Consider the following 21,948-nt stretch of genomic DNA (forward strand, 5'->3'; position numbering starts at 1 on the left):
CTCTTGCGCTGTCGACGACTACCTTGTGGGTTGTGGGGTCACTGCCCTTGTGTGGTGCATACGACTTGAGATAATTTTGCAAAACTTTACTAGATACAATTAGCCAGAATATTGAACAGAATAATTTTTTAAATATTTTTTTTATTATTTCTATACTTAATTTCTAAAATATAGCGAGAATGCAAATCAACACACTGCAAATTTAATATTTTCACAGCTTCCGAAATTACAAATATTTTGTACTACGAAAATAAATAAATAAAGCACGTTGTAATAAAATACAACAGTATTTTCGTGATTTCAGAGGGAGGTATTGCGCACTCCATAAATATTATTTCCTTGAAGATATATTCTGCTTATTACTTTGTCTTAGAATAAAGTTCATATACATTTATGTATATATTCCACCCAATTCAGAGCATGTGAGAGAAGGGTCTAGTTCAGAACAATTAACAAATGGCTCGGTCGGATTCAGCAGTAAAACAATTGAAACTTAAGTAGGTGCCAACTTAAGCATTCATGAAACTTACCCACGGAAATTTATGGCAATGGCAAAATCATATTATCTTCTAACAACCGCGATGACCTCGGTGACTGTGCAAACCTATGGGTGCTGGATGAGCAGGTCCCGGGTTTGATCCCCAATATGACGAATTTGGAATATGAACTTTCTAATTTGTGTTTTTTATGATACCAAGCGACGGGACGAACAAGTCGTGCGCCTGGTGGGAAGCGACATGCTTACCCAAAGCAGTTGCAGTGCCATTCACAGCTTTAAATCGCAAAGATCTGAGGAGCACCGCTTCTGCGTCTATCATTCCGAGACAAAAGTTTTTTATAATATCAAGTAACGGGACGAACAAGTCATACGCCTGATCGTAAGTTACACGCCTGTCCATAACAGTTACAGTGCCAGTCGGAGCTTTAAATCGTAAAGATCTGAGGTGCACTGCCTCTGCGCCCGTTACCCGGAAACATAAATTGACAAGTCTCATGTGCCCGTAATTTCACCAGCACCCTTACCCTTTATAACAGCAATGCTGACATTACTGCTTGGCCGCAGAAATAGGTAAGGTGGCTTTCTTTCCTGGACGAACTCTTTCACAAAGAGTTCCACTGCTGCTACATGCTGCTGTATATGATAAATTCCATTTCTTTGTAATTTCATCAGCACCCTTACCCTTCAAAACCGCAACGCAGTAACGTATACCTATTCAAAGCATATTATCAGAGATTTTACGAAGTGTTCTATGGGCCAGGTTTACAAAGCGGGCTACAATTGTCTGTGAGTTCAATATAACAACGCCTTCAGGGTTCTGTTGAGGCTTCTCCGTTTCTGTAGTCCTTCGGACATGTTTACCAATGCACACATGGATGACTCCCACGCGATTACATGGAAGAAGACCGCGTCTATTGTTCGGCGAATACGGAGAAGCAACAATGGTATCCTGAAGATGTTAGCAAATAGAATGGACTCGTCTATCCACTGCCGGTGTTTACTTTCTTGCATGTAAAATAAAAAACAAAATAGACTTTACGTCAATATGATAAATACATAAATTTCCAACAAAACAAAAAATAATAGCAAGAATAAATTCGAGTTAAAATAAAAAATAAAAAAGAAGCATGTTAAAAGGGTTCATGACTCAGCCTCTGAGGACTATGCTGATTACATAGCCGTCGCTGTTATTCTGTCATGGCCCGTCATAATATGGTTACATGTTACGTACACAAAAAATATCAAAATTTAAATAACTGTAGACATTTAGGCACTAAGTGAATAAAATTTGATTCAAGCAACAATTAATTACACAAAGAAAGTAACAAATTTGAATAATAAATAAGTAATTTAAAATGCATAATACCAAACACACACATCAAATAATTGTAGATAATTAGGCATTAAGTAAATAAAATTAGACACAAGCAACAATTAGACAAAAAAGAAAACAATTTGAGTAATAAATAAGAAATTTAAATAAAATAGTCATATTGCTGCATTTTCAATAATTTTATGTATCTGTTACTAAAACCCTACGGAGTAATTAATCTGTAAATAAAGGATTTTTTATTTATTTATTAATTTTAATGTGAGTATTATTGCTAGGCGGCAGAAATACGAATATTGGCAGTACTCCCTGGACGAACTCATTCATAAGGAGCTCTATTACTACTAAAAGAGGTTTCTGGTCTGGGTGTGCTATGTAGTGCCCTTATATTTGCATTAACATTATAGCATTACATTTCGAAGCACTATTTGCCAGTAATTTGTCGCGGTCCCAGCCTTAAGTGTAAATTTAGAATTTTTTGGATTAAGGATAAGGTTCTAGTCATTTAAAATTCTTGGTACACAATTTACATCAGATGTTTGTAAATAAAAATTAATCACGATAAAAAGAATAAAAATGATGCATTTATGTGTTAACCGTTTCGTGTCGGTGGTAAGGATGAGTCTCTTAATTGCAATCAAAATTGCAATAACATGTTAGTGCGTTATTTCTTAAAAAAGATAGAGAAAGGGATGCTTAAGTGGTTTGGACGAAAGATGAATGAAAGAAAATTTACAAAACAGACTCATATTAGACGAGTGTGGGCGTGGGAGGTAAAGGACGACCAAGGCGAACTTACCGCGACCAAATTGAGAACGTCTCAAAGAAAGGCCAGGTCAAGAGTACCCTTATCAGACGAGCGTATATCAAAGCAATGATACGAGTTGATGAGGCGAAAGATGAGTGTCAGGATCGTAGCAAGTGAAAGGCAGGCTGTAGTGTGAAGTGTCTGCCAACCCTGATAAGAAAAGCGCGTCAATTGTATGTATGAAAAATTTAAAAAAGTTTATTGTCCCGGGGTGTGGCAACAGGTTTGAGTCCAGTCAAGTCGAAGGAATTTTTCTTTGTGTTGTTCGGTCAATAATCAACTGCCTCCGTGGCCGAACGGTTACCACGCTGGACTGCTACACGGAGGTCCCAAGTTCAATTTCCGGGCCGGAAGAAGTATTTGCATGGCCTACATTCATTTCTCTCGTGAGTTTGGGTGTAATTTGTGTTTGTCTATATGTGTGTCCATGGCACCCGAGGTACAGGGTTTCTCTAATGCAGGCCTATGAGTATGTGGGTTATTATTATTATTAATAATAATAATAACAAACCAGTGGCGTATTTTGACAAAAGATATTAGTAATAGTTTCTTAACATACTAATGGTTTTTTTCTACACCTGTATAATCTGTCAATTATAATTTCCTATAATAACCATATCACCAAGACTCTTTACATTTCTGAACCAAAATTCTGTTGTCTATCTCGCTGCTACTAAATTAAAAAATTTCAAAAAAGATCGTCGTATTTTAGCTAATTAAAATATCAAATATGACGCCTACTCCAGAAAGCAGATTGGTTAAAATATAAGCGGTACTTGGCTACTCTCAGACTTTATTCAATGTCTCCGCTTTTTTGTTTTGTAGCGTTTATTTGGCTTTCATTCGAGTTTGTTGACGTCGGTTGTTAGCGAATAACCTTTAAATATTGGTTGTGTTTCATTATTTTTATTTACTCGTAGAAAAGTATTTTTTATTTATTTTCATTGTAATGGTACAAATTACAGAAAACAGATTATAGCATTATTTTGAAATAAAATTATTTTACAAAATTAAAATTGTCCACAGCATTAAAAAAAACTATAGACTATGCGATCTTATGAATAAAAAAAACAATAACAACAATACAGAAGAATTTGAAAATAGAAGAAGTCGTAAAATAGGTCAAATGAGTCGTATGGTGACGGATTTTTTGAATGTGGGAAGACTATCACGGAATATATGTATATTATATATACATATTGTATGCAATCTTTACAAAATTAGGTATTAAAATCTCGTACCTCGGTATATTAAGAACCCTCATTATACAACGATTGCATTGTCATTGATTCAACAAGAAGAAGATCTTGATCTATTGAAATAAATACTAAAATGTTATTTATAATATAGAGTTACTACGTAGTTATTCAATAACTGTCGTCCGCAAAGTGTATCAACGCAGCCGCAAAGCCCAATTTACGACCGGAAATTCAATAACGAAGGCACTCTACCACTTTCATCAACTATTGTTGCCTTCAAGCTACAGTCGGCAATGGCGAAAATTACGTCTGCATGTAAAATATATTTCTTTGGAATGATTTTTTTTTTTCAGATTTCTTTATGAATGTACGCAACGTTTGAAATCAATGTCTTTTCTTCGTCGTTCTTAATGTCGTTGTGTATTAATTGCACGACGACGGAAAACGAAGTGAGAAACCATTTAAGATAAAATCAAGTAAGAAGCCTTTGATTCTTCGACCGGGCGTCAATAAATCAACAACCACTGAGGATGCCGCTTAGAGAGGCGAAACACGTATCGGGTATATTTTTGTGGTGGTATTTCTGAACGTAGTTTATAATTCATTTTATATAATATATAATTTTAATGTCCACAGGGTTCGCGGAATAGCTAATTAATTTATTTCCATTTTTATTAACGTGGAGTTAAAGTTACGCCTGTATCTATTAATTATTCAACCAAAAGTCTTCGAGATTTTAACTTTACTAAGGCCTGTGCCTGGTGACGGAGCGATAATTTAGAATAAAAGTGTTATTCTTACTAGTACATCTAATCATAGTCGTCATGTTACAGCGAATGCTATCTGACCCTTTAAACGGTTTTTACTCTGTTTTGAAAGTCAGTTAGTTATTTAAAAAGTCACTGTGACAGTGACATCAGAACAATGATGCCAGGTATATTTGAAATGACAAAAAGGAACTAACGCTGCCAAGGGAAAAACTTGAAGTATCAGTAACAATGGGTTACCGTAATGAAGAAGTACAATTATTTTTGCTGGTTGATTAATTGTAAATACAGTAAATATAGTCCATTAAATTTAACAAGATTTTTGGTTTGTTATAGCGCAAGTTGCATTTGCGAGAATATTTCATTGACGTCTATGCCAAACTTCAAGCCTAAAATGCAATAAATTAAAACACACACACACGCGCACGCACGCTCACACGCACACGCGCACGCACACGCGCACGCACACGCGCACGCACACGCGCACGCACACGCGCACACACACTATTTATTGCCCTTCTCAAATTTTTATGTTTGTTACTATTTTATTATCAGTAAGTACAGAATCACAAAACGGTTTTATAAATTTGTTATTAAATTTATATTTATAAAATGTTCCTTTCGTGGAAGTGACTCTTTATTATTTTAGTTATCTATTTTAGGCCTATAAATTCTCCTCTCCCAAAGATCAATTTTGAATTTTGTAGAGTCAAGTAATCGGGTTAAATTCAATTCGGGTAGAAATTCAACAGCCTGAAATTGTTTGTAAAGCTGGCTGGTATCGACCCGTTTGCATGTTTGAAGACAAAACAATTGAAATCAATACAGAGCAGGCCACGCCACACATGTCGGTGATCTCATACACAAGCTCTATCTCGACCTTCCGATGTTTCTCGGTTTCGAGTTTCAAGAGACCCTCTTATATAGTATAATTATACTATATATATATAGTGGTTCAAAAGAGAACTAAGCGGAGTCTTTTGGTGACAGAGGCAAAAACTCTCTTTTCTCAATTGAACAATAAAAGTAAGTACCTATGTTCTATTTCCTTCATTGATTAAAATTACAGTTTATAATGTGTTTAATTACCAAAATTTTATATACAGGTAAAGTATTATTTTTAGACGCGCTGCACGCAGCACGCGTGTGCGCAGTTAAATACATGTTAATAAAATGAACGGCCCGCAAACGGCGAACGCGAACAGATCACACAACGTAATGCACATGCGTAGCTCGTTAGCCTTTCGCAAACAAGCGCATTTGCGGTGCATTCGCCAGTTCTGTACGGACCCTAAGCCATTAAAACCTCTAGTTGCGACTATATTTTTATGTGTGTATGTATGTAAACACTTTATTATACAAAACAAACAAATTACAAATTTTTAACAAAGAAATAGAGCGTTAACAATAACGCTCGCAATAAGCTCGCCTATGTACAAACATAGGCGAGCTTATTCCATAATGGGATTTCTTCCAGCTAAACCTAGAATAATTGAAAGGAAAGTTGGCTCCTCAGTCGGTTATAAAATCTAATAAACCATTAAATTGAATGATACATACTCTATAATTAAAGAATAAATTTAATATATCAAATGTACACACGAATACATAATATTAAATAAACGATGATACACTAATACATATAAAATATATAATAAAATGAATGTATAAAATAAGACTATAACTAAATATGTGATATGGTAATTAATATTTTGTAAGCTCTAACATGAGTAGCCTGAACAATCCCAAGATTTCAAAACCTCACCTTCTGTCTTCACCTTCGGTTCAGGCTTTCGGAGGCGGGCGCCTCTGAAAGCCCGAACCGAAGGTGACTGTCTGACCTGGACTAGTAGAAAGTTCCACATGCGAGCAGAGTTCACTGTGAACGATTCCGAATACTTTTGTGAACTGTATTGTGGAATAACGAGGGACAAATTAGTACAGGAACGCAGGCGGCCACCTAGCAGCCACATAGCCTGGTGGTATTGGAAACGCTCACAAACATAACTAGGAAAAGAGGAATGGAAAAGGATTTTATATAGGAAAGATAAAACATGGGCATTTCTACGGGGATGGATAGGCAGCAACTTCAGCTTATCTCTGAACCCGGGTATGTGATCGTGCTTATTTAAAACGAACACAAATCTAATACAATGGTTTTGAAGCCGCTCCAACTTGTTAAGAAGGTCCTCCGAAAGATCAAGGTAGGCGACGTCCCCATAGTCCAAAAGAGGTAGAAGAAGAGTGCGTATGAGAATAAATTTGGTGGAGAGAGGAAGAAAGTACTGCAGCTGTTTGAGGGAATGAAGTGATGCAAATATTTTACGACTGAAATTGGCGACTTGCTCCGACCAAAATATTGTCTGATCCATTATGATGCCCAAATTTTTTAATGAAGAGAAAAAAGGAAGAATGGAATCATTCAGAACCAAATTGGGCACCACCATAGACTCCAACCTGGAGACGGAATGGCGACTGCCAATAATTATGGCTTGGAACTTTTGTACATTTAAAAGAAGTCCGTAGTTCTTTGCCCATACCGAAACTGTTTGTAGGGCGGCATTTAATGTGTCGATAGCCGAAACTACATTCTCAAGGCGGGCTGCAGTATAAATTTCAAGGTCATCGGCATAGAGATGGAAAGAAGAAGTGAGTGAAGATGTAGTTACACCGATTAAGACAGAAAAAAGTATAGGAGATAAAACCCCACCCTGCGGAACGCCAGCCGTAAGGCTACACCAGTCCGAACGCTTGTTACCGGTCTGAAGGAGCTGAGAACGTCGAAACAGATACGACTGGAACCAGGATATGCTATAGGAAGTAAGCTTATGGTTTTGAGTACAGCAAGTAACAAATCAAAATCAACAGTGTTGAAGGCACTTCTGAAATCCAGCAACATGAAAAAGGTAACTTTTTTATTTTCTATCTGACGAATATCGTCAGTGATTTTCACTAGAACACCCGCACGAAAACCAGACGGCAGATGGTTGAAAATATCGTATCCCTACGATACGATATTTTCAAGATAGGTGGTTAGTGAGTTGATTGTGAACATAGTGCTCAAGGATTTTTGATAATATAGGGAGTATGGAGATAGGACGTTAATGGGAGAAAGACGAATGGTTTGATTTTTCACGGAGAAGAATCACCTGTGTTTGTTTCCATTCCGTGGGAAACACACCACTGGAAAGGGAAAAATTAAGAATATGAGCTAGGATAGAAGTCACCAGGTCCCGTATTAGGGTGATCATATCAAGACTCAAACCGTCATTACCAACGGCCTTATAAGTAACAGACTTAAGTATTTTCAACACATCTGCTGCCGTAACCCTACCAAAGTCAAAAGAGGCTGAAGCAAGACAAGGTGCACCGGCCAGTGTAGATAACATTCTAGATTTAATAGTAGAATCTAAACATTTTGGGGAAGACGCAAATTACTTGTTTAACGCGTTAAGATCGACAGGGAAAACATGACCGGCTTTACATAGGTAACTGCTATGCTATGGTAGGCTGGGCATAGGCCTAGCGACTTGAACTATTTCTACAGCTTAGAAGGTGGACAAGCGTCGATAGTGGAGTGAATATGTTTACGCCTGGCGCTCCTGTTTGTTGCAGCGGTTACGTTATCCGATGTAAGAAATACTGTTGGTTTCGGTGGGATTCCTCCGCAATTTGATACGTGCCCGGTCGCGCCTATCCATGACTTCCTTAATATCTGGCGTGAGCCAAGGAGCGGGGAAATGTTTGACTCTGATTATTTGAAGCGGAGCATGCTTCTCAAAGATGGTCAAAATTATTGAGTTAAAAGCCTGAACCATTCCATTCACATCAGCAGGTCCAAATACCAGGTCCCAATCTGAATTCATCACCTCTTCATAAAGGGCATTATTATCAATTTTGCGGAGTGTTATGGTTTTATGTTTGCGCTTAGGTAAACGAATTTTGAACGAAGCATAAAATTAAGTCATAGGAAGAAATAGCAGCAGCATTAAACTGTCCATGTGAATCAACAAGCTCAGGAGAAGAAGTGACGATCAGATTTTATATTTTAGTATGATTTGGAACATCCTACCATGCTATTAATGTCTATTGATAAATAGACTACTTAATTTTAGACATGATGATAAATCAACCACTATCCGCAATAATTGCTACGTAATTTTCGACTTTTCGAATCGTGTCTTCTCAATCTCCCTATTTTTTATGTAGAATAGTGTTTGGTGTCACGTGCAAAATACTAGGTTAGCAGTCAGTGACGCCATTGTTAAGATTTGAGCTGAAGCCAAACCTTTCCCAGAAACGTTTCAATGTTACGGTATACAAATTGCGAAAATGGTTTTCATACCTTTTCTAATATATTATTGAAGCATAATTTTGTAGAAATGAACAAGTCAATTAATTTAATATGCGGTAGTTTCTATCGTACGAAATCATTTATAGGCAAGCTCCAGTTGAGGTGAAATCAAACATACCCTTCAAGGTACTAAGTCAAACAAGATGAAGTTCGTAGAATTCTATAAAGTTTAAAAGGAGCAATAACGTCTTTCCCCGTACGACAATTTTATTAGAAATTATAGTTATAATATAGTTAACGTCAAAAGTAAAGATTATTCATTTTGTACAATTATCGTGTTGAGTGTATTCAAAGAGTGAGAAAGAGTAGCATCAAAACTAGATCACTCCTAATGAGTATACATCGATGTCAGCAGGTACCTACAAACGAGTTTTGAGGATGTATTTTGTATTACAATTTTTTTCTTTTTTTATAACATAAAATGACGGGACCAACAAGTCATGGGCCTGATGGTAAGCTACACGCCTGTCCATAACGGTTGCAATGCCACTCAGAGCTTTAAATCGCAAAATACTGAGGGGCACTGCCATTGCGCTCGTCACCCTGAGACATAAGTTGACAAGTCCCAGGTGTTTGTAATTTCACCTGCACTCTTACCCTTCAAAATGTTAATTTGATTACGTAACAACCGCAAACCCGTGTGAGTTTTCAAACTTCTGTACATTATTTCACTGTTTTCAGCTGATAACAAACTAAACTCAAACTACAATAATGTGTTTATTTTAACAAATTACATTAAATTCACATGAGTTTTTAATAGCGTTAATACAAAGCATAATCAATCAATTCAGTCATTTAAGAAGCCGATAGGTCAATGTCAACTTATGTAGCAGACTCTTGAGTTTAACTTCACCTTGAACCAAAGGCAGTTCGAACTTTGCCAATATGTTCAGAGCATTGTTTATGACGCATTGAACTCGTTATAGCTACGTTTGAAAATTCTTCAGACTTCCAAGTTACAGTTTTGCTTCAAAATAAGTATGTATAACAATTTTTAGAGCCTTACGCTTTATGAGTCTGGTTTCTTAATAAACAAGAATTGACTCTGGTCTGACTGAGGACTCGTCCCATCTAGTTGGTGAACAATAATAAGTGGTCGGAAGTTTTATAAGGGGCAAAAATTCTTCAAACAAAATAAAAGAAAACTACAAAGTACATTGTTGGTTTGCTGTTAATTAGGCCCTAAAAATTCTAGTACACACATATTTTGAAGCAAAGCTGTAACTTGGAAGCCTGAACAGTGTTTGTTTGTAAGTAATGACAAACGTTAGTTGTACAATGCACAACGGGAAGTGAACAAGTCCACAACTTCGGTACCCATATGGACAATAGGGAGGATTCTGTACGTACACCCGGGGGCGCTCATCCAAGGCCTAGCCTTTTGAGAATCATATGAAGTCTGTGTCAAACGGCAGATCAGGGACACAGGGACCTATTAGGCAGAATCTGACTGATAGGTCCCTGTGCGGGCTTGCTTGAACTGGTAATACTGCTCTTCTCGTATAACCAAAACTTTGGGTACGAAGAGGCACTACAATCAAGAAAATTAATAGAATATATGGGGCTGTACTTTATAAGTGAAATGATACTTATAACTTGATAACATACGCATCAAAGCATAAACATTTCCGGTGGCGTATTGTGTGTGCCAAGGGGAAGAGTGTTGCTGAAATAGCAAACATTTTTCAAAACATCTTTTGCCGGAGCTTATCAATTCTCTTAAGAGAGCATTTGTCTTAAACTACTAAATTTCACTAGAATTAGAATTTTGTTGCAATGTGTACCAGTGTGGCAGTCGAGCTACATGACCGCACGCGCCGATGACGAGCGATTTGAAAGGTAGTCCATTCTCTTTTCTTATAACATCAAGGACGGGACGAAATAGTCGTGTGACTGATGGTAAGGTACACGTCTGTCCATAACAGTTGCAGCGCCACTCAGAGATTTAAATCGCAAAAATATGCCACTGCCACTGCGCCTGTCACCATGAAACATAAGTTGACAAGTCACTTGTGCCTGTAATTTCACCAGCACCCTTACTCTTCTAAACCGGAACGCAGTAATGCTCACATTACTGCTTGGTGGCAGAAGCAAAACAGTAGTAAGGTGGCAGTACTTCCCTGGTCGAACGATTTCACAAGGAGTTCTACTGCTAGTAAATTCGTTGTGACGCTTTAAGACGAGAACTGGATTGTGTGGAATGGAATGTCTGGAGAGGGAACGAATCGGAAACGAAAAAGCGCTGAAGAACTAAATTATACTACACTGACCTTAGAGGTGGGTTTCGTGCTCGTATGTAGCTTGCCACTTCCATTTTTATAAAAAAAAAATTAAAGATTATTTAATTTTTTCTTGTGCATTACTAAATTTTTGACAATCTGCTTATTCTGGTTTCATTACAACTAAAGTTGTTTCAAAGTTCAATGATATGCAATCAATTCAAATTAATAAGCTATACGATTTTATTACACGAGATTATCAGTGCATTTAACAATGATATCGATATTGTACATATAAATAAGTGCCTTGTATACACTTGTGCATTTATACGTACATTTTTTCTGTTTTTGAAACATTTTTTCAAAATAAATTGACATTAAATGTATTTCTAGTCGTCGTACTCCGCGAGAGCTCATAAATGAATTATTTGAAATTCTACCGTTTAACAAATTTTACGCTACTGCAGTAGAAATTGATTATCTCCAAACCATATTTCTCGGAATAGGTAATAATAGAAATCGGAACAAATCGTAGCTTCATGATTTAGCACCGTGGTTTACAGGTAGACGTATGACAAATGCACCTGCGCTCATAACCCAATTTCGCACGTTTTCTGCTTTATTAGACTATGTGGTACAAGACATGGTGTCTAGCGGAACTATCCACAATTACTACAAATGTTCAACACAGAAAAGAAAAAAAAACCTAGAGTTTTTTTACGATATCAGATGAAGGGACGAAGAAGTCGTGCGCCTGATGGTAAGCTACACGCCTGTCCATAATAGTTGCAGTGCCACTCAGAGTTTTAAATCGCAAAGATCTGAGGGTCACTGCCACTGCGCCATTCACCCCGAGACTTAAGTTGACAAATCCCATGTGCCTGTAATTTTACCAGCACCCTTACCTTTCAAAACCGGAACACAGTAATGCTGACATTACTGCTTTGTGGCAGAAACAAGTAAGGTGGCAGTACTTCCCTGAACGAACTCTTTCAGAAGGAGCTCTACTGCTACTTAAAAGTGCTTACAGTTTTGCTCGATTTTTCGACGATCACCAAGCGTAATCAAACGTAACGAGTAAATGATTAAGCAATACACAATCCTCCAACATGACGTGACATGAGACAATTTCGAGTAAATGTGTAAGAAGCAGACGATCATACCGTATTTTCTGTAGATCGACACATGTCTATCGTCATAAAACCGAACAAAACTGTAGATACTTTAATGGTACACAAGAAACAGCTTTTAGAAATGTACCTACATTATGTACACATTATGTATATACATTTTCGTTTATAAGACAACGCCGCTGTGCGTGAATGCTGAAGGTAGACATTGCCTTAATTGATACAAAAAGAGGCAAAGTTGCGCCGAATTTCGATTAATCCATAGGCAAAGTCATTTACTAAGTAAATGACTGGCAGAATAATCAATAATCCACAATACCAATACTCTGACATTAATGAGTTGGACATATTTTCACAGCTCGCATCCAGAGTACGCAAGCTTTATACACTTTGACTACTCCAAGTGTCCTCCAACCTTGGTCATTCAGTCCTCGTGTGAATAATACGAATGTGAAGGATTACTTTGCAAAAACAGTTTCGTGTAAGAGAAGCAAAAGAAAATTTGTGAACTCTAAAACATGTTTTGAGTGGTTGTAGAGGAGTGAAAAACGATATCCTGGTAGCCCAGGCAGTTCGTAGTACTCAGACGATGCTATCGATAGACCTTCATCGTCATCCCACCTTTTATCACCAACATTACTGGTTCTTGACCACTTACTCTTAACATTTTAAATCGTTCTCGAATTCCCTTTCCCTTATTCTTACGTATTTTCGTTGTCACGATCATCAAAATTCTCAAAACGAGAGGACGTGCCCGTAAGTCATCACCCTCATTTAATTCTACTACTTTAAGTTTACTATTAAAATATGCAGTTTTTTTTAAACACCAAGTAACGGAACAAACAAGTCGTGCACCTGGTAGTAAGCCACATGCCTGCCTATAAAAAAAAAGTGAATGTACTTTCACCAGCACCCTTACCGCAACCGGAACACAGTAATGTGATCATTTTGGCTGTAGAAATAGGTGGCAGTACTTCCCTGAACGAACTGTTTCACAAGGGCCTCTATTGCTACGTAAATAGTGAGTATTGTGTTTAGTCTGGGAGAGTGCAGGGAGAGTTTTATATTAATTGTATTTTTTTATATCATTTTACGAGTATTTGTTACAGCGTCTTTCCTCATTTTAAAATAAGTCACGCGAACCAAGTCTACCGCATTCTTATTTCGCTAAGGCTATGCTACAGTACTAACCAAAAGTACGAATCTAGCATAAACATAATGTGTAAAGTACCAAGTAAATAAATTTAGTTTTTATAAACACCTCATGACTTTATACCAAGTTTCACGTCAATAGCGTCTGTCCAAAATGAGATAGCATTCGCTACCCTTACACTCACGTTTACTGTTATATTATACTATTTTATGCTACTAACTTCTTATTAAAAACACCGGAACCTTTTGGTTTTTATCTCTTTAATAAAATTGAACAAATGAGTAACAGTATAAAATTGAGACCTGAATAATGATATTATTTAGACAGCAACTTGATGAAATAATAATCAAAGAACAGTGGAAGGAACGCAAGGAAAGCAGAGACCAAAGATTAACGACGTTGTTGGTCTTAGTAAAGGAGAAAGGTATATAAAGATCTTACTATACTTCTGTTGTTGTTGCAATATTGCCGCATTCTTATTGTTTATTATTTCCATGCTATAGGCGTTCCACAGGGAGCCTAGTACTGTTAAGACTAAGACAGTTAAGCAACTCTAGTTTATATCTGTCCGTAATGGCTTTGCTGTATGCTTATAAAAAAATATAATGCATAAAGTAAGATAGCGTCTTCACTCTGTCTTTTTTAACTGACTTCAAAAAAAACGAAGAGGTTATTACGTTCCGCTGTATGTATGTTTTCAGATTTCTATGGAGAAATCTGAAAACATACATATTGATAATTGATAATTGATGGCAATTGTGCACCGAAAAGAAAATACAAAATGTACAAAAGAGTCCGTAACAGTCCCGTTATCACCAAGACGTCAGAATCTGATGAGGGGATCCCTTCGAGGATGGAAAAAAAGGATAGTCTTAGGGGAATCCATAGGGTATCCTATGGTAATCGAAAAAAGCCGATATGCTTAATAATAAATAAATATAAGATAAACTTTTGAAGACAGTTTTTTAAAATTAAAAAGTTACAAATTATTCTTTAAATATAAATAATACATATACCAGATTCTGATGACTTAATGTTTTCCATTAAGATTTAATTTTACTTAAGTTCATTGAATATTTTCCTTATGTTGCTGTAGTAAATATCTCTTTGTCAAAAAATAAACCAGTCTACTAACATGAAGGTCGGTGAAAGCTAATTTTTTAAATATCTTTTCATGGTCTTTACAAAAGCAGTTTCAGCGTTCAGATCGCGTGTTGCGGAAATGCACCAGTGTTCTTAACGACATGTGAAAAACGGTTGGCAAACACGCGAGTTCTACACAATGGTATCATTTTAAAGGTGGCTTTGAAATTTTGTTTTTATTTACACTTCAACAATGTAGTAATAAAACATACAACATGCTCTAAGACGGTAGAATAAAAATAAAGTGTTTCTGATGCTCTACTAGTATTAGAGGTAAAAACTTTCCATTATGCATTCGTACATGAGTTGGTCGTACGTTTTCATCATTCGCATTCACCATATCAGCCGGAAGACGTCCACTGCTGAACATAAGCCTTACCCAAAGATTGCCAGATCCCTTTGCATTAGTGATCCATAAAACCAGATTATTTAAATAAACAATAATTTGAATTGCACTACAGACAATTTAAACTGAACAACTCTCTTGCATGTTGGATGCAAAAAAATAAAATTGTTTAGGATATAAGATATTACAAACCGTTACTTCGTTGAGGGTCGATTTGCGCGTGCAAAATGGAGAATCCTGGCGCAATGATGGCGGGCAGAGTGCGGGAGCGCAATAGCGGTGGAGGAGCGCGCCGCACCCCGCTACCCAACGCCTCCGCCGCCGCCGCCGCTGCCGCCGCGGCACTAGTGACAAAAGGAGAAAATATAGAATACCTAAAAATATTTGTAAGTTCTATAAAAAGCATAATTAAAAGTAGTGAACCGCCTGCTCCCGCACCCATACTGTACCCGGGCTGTAAGGGATTTGGCGCGTTGGCGAGTTTCCGTCGAGCCAACGCCGCGAAGCGCATGACTAATGCCTCGGCCACGAAAAAAACGCCACACTCGAAGCGTTATTCGCTGAGAGCGTCAATTGTAAAGCGTCAAAACTCGGCCACGAAAATATCGCCGCGTTTGAAGCGTGAGCGTCAATTTTATAGCGTCAAAATACCAGCGTTGCCAATTTGTGCCAGCGACTACCCAAGTTCGGGTCCGCCAGAGACGCCCTTAAGAAGTGTATCACTGGCGAAGGGCTTGTCGCGGACGCCCACAGTACCCAGGCCTTGCCGTCGAGCCCGTAGTCTCTCCGGACAACCCTATCTCTCGGGTCAGTAGATAGGGACACACACACCGGGATAGTTGCTTCAGCTTTACCAAGCACAAATCCAGTCGTGCATGGAGTACTGCTGCCACCTTTAGGATGGCTCTGCTACATACCAACTGGTCACCTTGGATTCAATTGGCAACCGTGCTAAGAAGCTTATAAGTGACTCGGAATTAGTGAAGGCGAAGCTGCAGAGCCTTGAACACCGCCGTAAAGTTGCCAGCTTATCGGAATTTTACAGGACATATCAAGGAGAGTGTACGATGGAATTACACGATTTAATTCCGCTTTCCCTTTTTCATTACCGTGGGACTAGGCGTAGACTTTGGTTCCACCTCTATGTTGCGGATATTCCAAAGATTCGCACAAAGAGTTACGGTTCCACATTTATATGGCGAATGGCTATGGAGTGGAATTTCCTGCCTGCAGACTTGTTCCCTTAACGTTATAACTTGGGCCTTTTCATGGCGAAAGTGAATAGGCATTATTTAGGTGTGTATGCTCCATCGTCGATCTCATCGTCACTTTCCATCAGGCGAGATGGAGGTCAACTGCGAACTTACATTTTATAAAAAAAAAGTTTTATCTTAGAAAAGTCATTTTCTGGCGTCGCCATTTTTACATACACAATACGGAAGCGTGCGCTTGCGTACGATCGGAGCGCCTGATCAAACTGGACGGCGCGCCGATTGCATTTGTCGGCGGCGGCGGCGCGAGAAAAAACGCAGCGGCGGCGGCGTGCCGGTGCGGCGCTCATGTATGCGCCTGGTACGGTTTGCTAGGAGACGTTGGTTCGATCAAAGGATTTTTTTAAGTGTTCGATCTTTGTATTAGTAATTATAACAAAACGAGATATCTGCCATTTCAGATTGAGAACCACAAAAGAAATATAACACTGTTGTTATACATATTCAATAGCTTTCTATTGAATATTTATGGACATAGACAAACGTAACCCCATTTCTAATACGCAAAACTTCGTTCTTTTTTGTTCTAAGCATGGCACACGATCGATATTTGATGATTGAGTTAGTCCTCTACTTGGACCCAGTGCGGCCTGGCCCAGAGGGCCGGCAACGTTTCTATAATAACTAATAACTGCTAGTCTTGTGGTCACCGGAGGTTTCTATGAGGCGATCCGATATCTCATTCGCTAGAAGTTTCGCTTGTGGCTCCCAGAAACTCAGGGTTTCTCGTTTCAGAGGTAGCTAAGGCGTTCTCTAAGGTCTCTGGCAGAGTGTATAAATTCTTCTTAAACGATCTTCCAGAGCGGCTCGTTCCAGTGCTTCTAATAGTGCGGAAAAGACGGGACAACAACGTCGGAACATTTAGACGTCCAGGCGTTTCTGGCCTCCGCCAAGTACTACAGCTCAACGGATCTCAAAGAAGGGGTAAGGATGCTACCGTAGAGGCTACAAAAATCCCCCACCGCTAGTCAGAGATATTAGTACCAAACATTCACAAATGTACCTCTTTAAACAGGTACTAAAAATAAAAGGGTATTTAAAGAAAGTAAGAACTAAAGTTCAACGTGAAGTTTCGTAGCTGTTCTTCCTAAAAATAAATTCACTTAAAGTAGTTTCGTTCCGCATAATTTAACTCGTCCCCTTTAAAACGTAACTAGCTGAAGTATACTAAAGCATTAAATTTCCTACAGTGGAAACTTAACTTCTGTGTTACGATTTACGTAACTTCACGACACGGTGAGCAGGTGATATTAGTTGGCAAAAGACAGAAGTAACTGAATATTGTACGTTAATGGTATTGTGTCTTTTGAACTAGGTACAGACAATCGGATTTTCTCAGAAGATTTGATATTCCTGTTATCATAGTAACCGTGTCCCGGTCACATTTATGGCAAAAATTATTGTTATAACTGTTGTTATAACAGAAAAGAATAACAAATTGTTACAACCCCTGAAAAAAAGAGTTATAGGTTTGCAGCCTTTATCTGTGTGTCTGAATGCCTGGCATTGACATCGGCGTAGCTCCAAAATGGATAAAATGTTCTCAAAGCGGTTTTTGTTATTTCAAAGCTGGTGTAATCGGAATGTTCCTTATCTATGTTGGAAGAACATCTACTCAGCTGTTTACGGATCATGAGCTCTTTTCCCAGTTAGTGTAGGGATCTCAACCACGGCGGCGGAACGGAGCGAGAGAAATATGTATCTCATGCACCGCAAACGCATGGGACGCAGGGGGCTGGCTGGCTTATCCACTCCACCACCTGCCAACACCAACTGCCACTCTGAGAGTGAACCGTGGTTGGTAAAATTGGGTGCTTTTGACACCTATTGGACAAGGGTTCACGGGTTGATTGGCCTACCGTGTATTTCCCGAATGCCGCTGGAGGGGGGATTGTGATCCCCCAGACGTGGGTCCTAACGTGCGTTCAAATTCCTCACCTTAAGTTGTTTTATCTTTACAAACTATGCTATGCCAATTAATAGACGATCAAACGAACTTCTTGAAGTGAAGTTCGATCACTATTATGTGAGTCGCTTCATTCTAAGATATAATCAACACCCGCCCTCCCTTGACATCGGCATATCAGAAGTAAAGATTCTGAAACTCCCTCTCTTTTTAATCAATGCCAGTTTGTACGCGGTGTGCAGTACAAAGTGCAAGTAAAATAACATGTTTTTTCATAAGTTTTCAAGAGGAGGTTCTGTGTTGGAAAACCACGTTGAAACTAATGCGAGAACGACTTGAGAATTCCAAGTATTGCTATACTTCGGTGCACTGGGTTTCAATCTAAATTAAGTAATCTTTTTTATATATAATAGAGATAAAGCAGACTGTTATTATTACAAAATTGTGTTAACTCACGGTTAACCCTGACGTAAATTTATTTAAAATCAACTTTAATTATTAGCACGTAGGTACTAATATTGTTCGAATGAAAATTGACTCGCAGTCGCTTTCGTTATCGTGGTTAACTCGCGGTTAACCCCGACGTAAATTTATTTAAAAAATACTTTACTTATTATTACGTAGGTATTAATATTGTTCAAATTAAAATCGATTCAGTCGATTTCGTTATCTTAGTTAACTCGCAGTTAACCCCGACGTAATTTTATTTAAAAATTCTTTACTTATTACCACGTAGGAACTAATATTGTTTAAATTAAAATCGACTCGCAGTAGATTTCGTTATCGTGGTGAACTCGCAGTTAACCCCGACGCTATTTTATTTAAAAAATTCTTTGCTTATTAGCATGTAGGAAAACTAATATTGTTCAAATTAAAATCGATTCGCAGTCGATTTCATTACAGTGGTTAACTCGCAGTTAACCCCGATTTAAAAAATATACGTTACTTATTAGCACGTAGGTACTAACACTGTTCAAATTAAAATCAACTCGCAGTCGAATTCATTATCGCGTTTAGCTCGTGGTTAATTCCGATGCAGTTTTATTATAAATCATGTACAATGCACATATGAATATATCTGTTCGGATTTTCATCCACCCATGTTCGATTTAGTTATCGGGGCTAACTCACAGTTAACCCGATGTTTCATTGAAGGTAGGTTAGATTCACATTCGCGATGTATGAAAGCGAACATTTATTATAATTGCGGAAGTTGCAAGTAGTGCTATATGACAAAAAAAAGCGTAAGAAAAAAATCTGACTCGTCTGATGATATTATGGTCCTATAACGCCGACTACGTTTGGCATCTGTATTTTCCAAGTATTTCAGTTTACTTAGAAAATACTATTAAATAGTATTCGATTTTTTCTAAGTTTGTTCGCTTTGACGTTTTAACGGAGCTATGGAGGTGTGCTTGTTGCCACGCACGAAAAAGGAATGAGGATAGAAAATGGCGGTTGATGCTTCGTAGGGAGTGTCAACGTCAAAACATTTTTTTTTCTCTAAAAACCGTGCGGTGTTGCCTAGCAAGTTAAGGAAACTACCTGGTTAAATATTATATCGAGAATGAAGCGACGAAATATAATTGTTGAATATAGTGTATTTCGATGACGCCATTTTGTAACTATCTTAACATTTAAGTCCGTTTGTTCCAAGTTTCTAGTTATAGAACGGACAGACGGTTACGAATAAACGGGACAGCTGAGTAGAATTCCTGCAACCATCCATTGTGCTACTCGAGACGGCGTAACGTTATTTAAGTGAGTTGAAGAATTATTATGGTTTTAATTGAAAATCGTACAAGACATTGAGCATTGTAAAGATACAAAAGTTTATTTTTGTATTATCAATATCAACACAGTTATTCCACTTATGTCCACGGGCCACCTGGAGGACTTAGGCATTCAATTCATAGCGTGGGCGCTATTCACGATGATGACACGTCACGTCCCAAGAGTTTAGTAAATTTTTTTTTTTCCTTTTTTCTCAAGAAAGAAAACTTTTTTTGAAAGAGTTCGTCCTGAGAAGTACTGCCACCTTACCTATTTCTGCCGCCAAGCAGCAATGTGAGCATTACTGCGTGCCGGCTTAGAAGGGTATAAGAGAAATTACTGGCACATGAGACTTGTCAACTTATGTCGCAGGGTGGCGGGCGCAGTGGCAGTGCCCATAAAATCTTTGCGATTTAAAGCTCTGAATGGCACTGCAACCGTTATGGATTGGCGTGTAGCACTTTTTTTTATAATACCAGGTGGCGGGACGAATAAGTCGTGCGCACGATATCAAGTGCGTGCAACATCTGAGAGGCACTGCTACAGCGCCCGTCACCCTGAGACACAAGTTGACAAAACCGTTTTCCTTGTAAAAAGGCGTACATTATCAAGAAGGGTAAATTTACATGATTACGGACCAAACAGTATGTCTCAGTAGCGTGAAAGCACACAGTTCAGTGCCAAACCTTAAGGAGTAGAAATAGGATCGATTCGTCTCAACAACTTGACTGCCGTTCAGTGCCGTATAAATGCTGTAGCGGTAGTAAGCATTAACAATTCAAAACATATGAGATGACTTATAATTACTATTGGAGTAAACAAAACGGTAGCGTTTCAGAGTAAAACTAATGCCATCTAGCGGTGACGCGACGAAACTAGTGGCGTGTTAAAGTTGTGGTTGTTACAGCCTCCCCCTCTGTCTCTGATAGGCGTCCTGACGAAGAGACAGAAAAGGATTGTTGAATGGTGTTCTTCGGCCGGCACACACAGTATTGTCGCTGGTTGAGGTCCCCGTTTTCGTAACACTTGTATTAGATGAGAGCAATCCCTATAACACCTTTGAAGGGTATCGGTGCAGACGAGTTCAAATAAATATTCTCGGTTGTGGTGTAGTTGCATTTTGATTGGGTGAGAAGTTTACTAGTACACTCCACAGGGTGCTCATCTTCTCTCTCCCCCAGGACGAAGACCGCTCCAAGAGCGTAATTGCTCGCAACAGTCTTGAGGACATAGGGCTTCGATTCGTCAGCTTGTCTCAGAATTGGAGCAGTTGTCAGCAATCTTTTCAATTCACAATATGCCTAAGTTTTGTTCATTGCTCCATGACAATTTTGTATTCTTCTTAAAAACGAGAACAGCGGCTAGGAAAGCTTTAACGACGTCCGAGCTCTTCTCATCGTCGTGCGAGGTTTTGCATGAGGCGAGGGTGCTGTGATGCTGGCTCCTAATTGTTGCCAGGCGACGGTTGAAGTTGAACTGGTCTTCGCTGAGATTCATTTTGTATCGTCTCGTCATTGTGGTCTTCAATTTACACGTACTCCTCCATAAAGAACGCATTACACAATTTTGGTGTTCTATGTGGCCCTTGTTGGTCGCCAGGTTGTAGTGCTTAAGTAGCAGAAATAGGTGAGTCCTCCCGGAGGCAACGAACTCAGCACCTTTTACATAGTCAAACTTTCTCCCAACTTAGTCACAAGTACAAGTTAAGATCTCCATAATTGAAATAATTAATCAAAATATTTACGTAAATTAATAAAAATAAAACATTTTTTTGATTATACACCCTCCGGCACATTTAGCGGGACAAAACAGTGAAAATATAAAACGTTAACGTTTACATTTAAATAAATAAGAATTAGACATAAAGTAGCAATTCAATTAACATCTTTTGACATTGACTTTGTATAAGCCTCGCTCCACCGTTTTTTTTTTTTTTTTTTAAATTAAACAAAATGCATTAGATTTGTGACAAAGCGGAAACAGTTTAAAAATTTAATGAAAAATGATGATTTTTTTTATTTGACCCAATCTAAATCATTAAATAGTCGAT

The 21,948-nt window shown here is 38.2% G+C and overlaps 1 protein-coding gene across 1 annotated transcript in view; it reads right to left on the minus strand.

Annotated features, from left to right (window-relative positions):
* LOC113233949 overlaps positions 1–21,948 on the minus strand; it is a 210,457-nt gene that overhangs the window by 179,311 nt on the left and 9,198 nt on the right. Inside the window, exon 2 of the mRNA XM_026469184.1 lies at positions 15,141–15,292. Within this exon, the coding sequence (XP_026324969.1) occupies positions 15,141–15,292 (152 nt within the window). The remainder of the gene's footprint in view (positions 1–15,140; positions 15,293–21,948) is intronic.

This window comes from Hyposmocoma kahamanoa, unplaced genomic scaffold (genome assembly GCF_003589595.1).
Source record: "Hyposmocoma kahamanoa isolate Upper Pololo Valley unplaced genomic scaffold, ASM358959v1 80, whole genome shotgun sequence".
Taxonomy (NCBI): Eukaryota; Metazoa; Arthropoda; class Insecta; order Lepidoptera; family Cosmopterigidae; genus Hyposmocoma; species Hyposmocoma kahamanoa.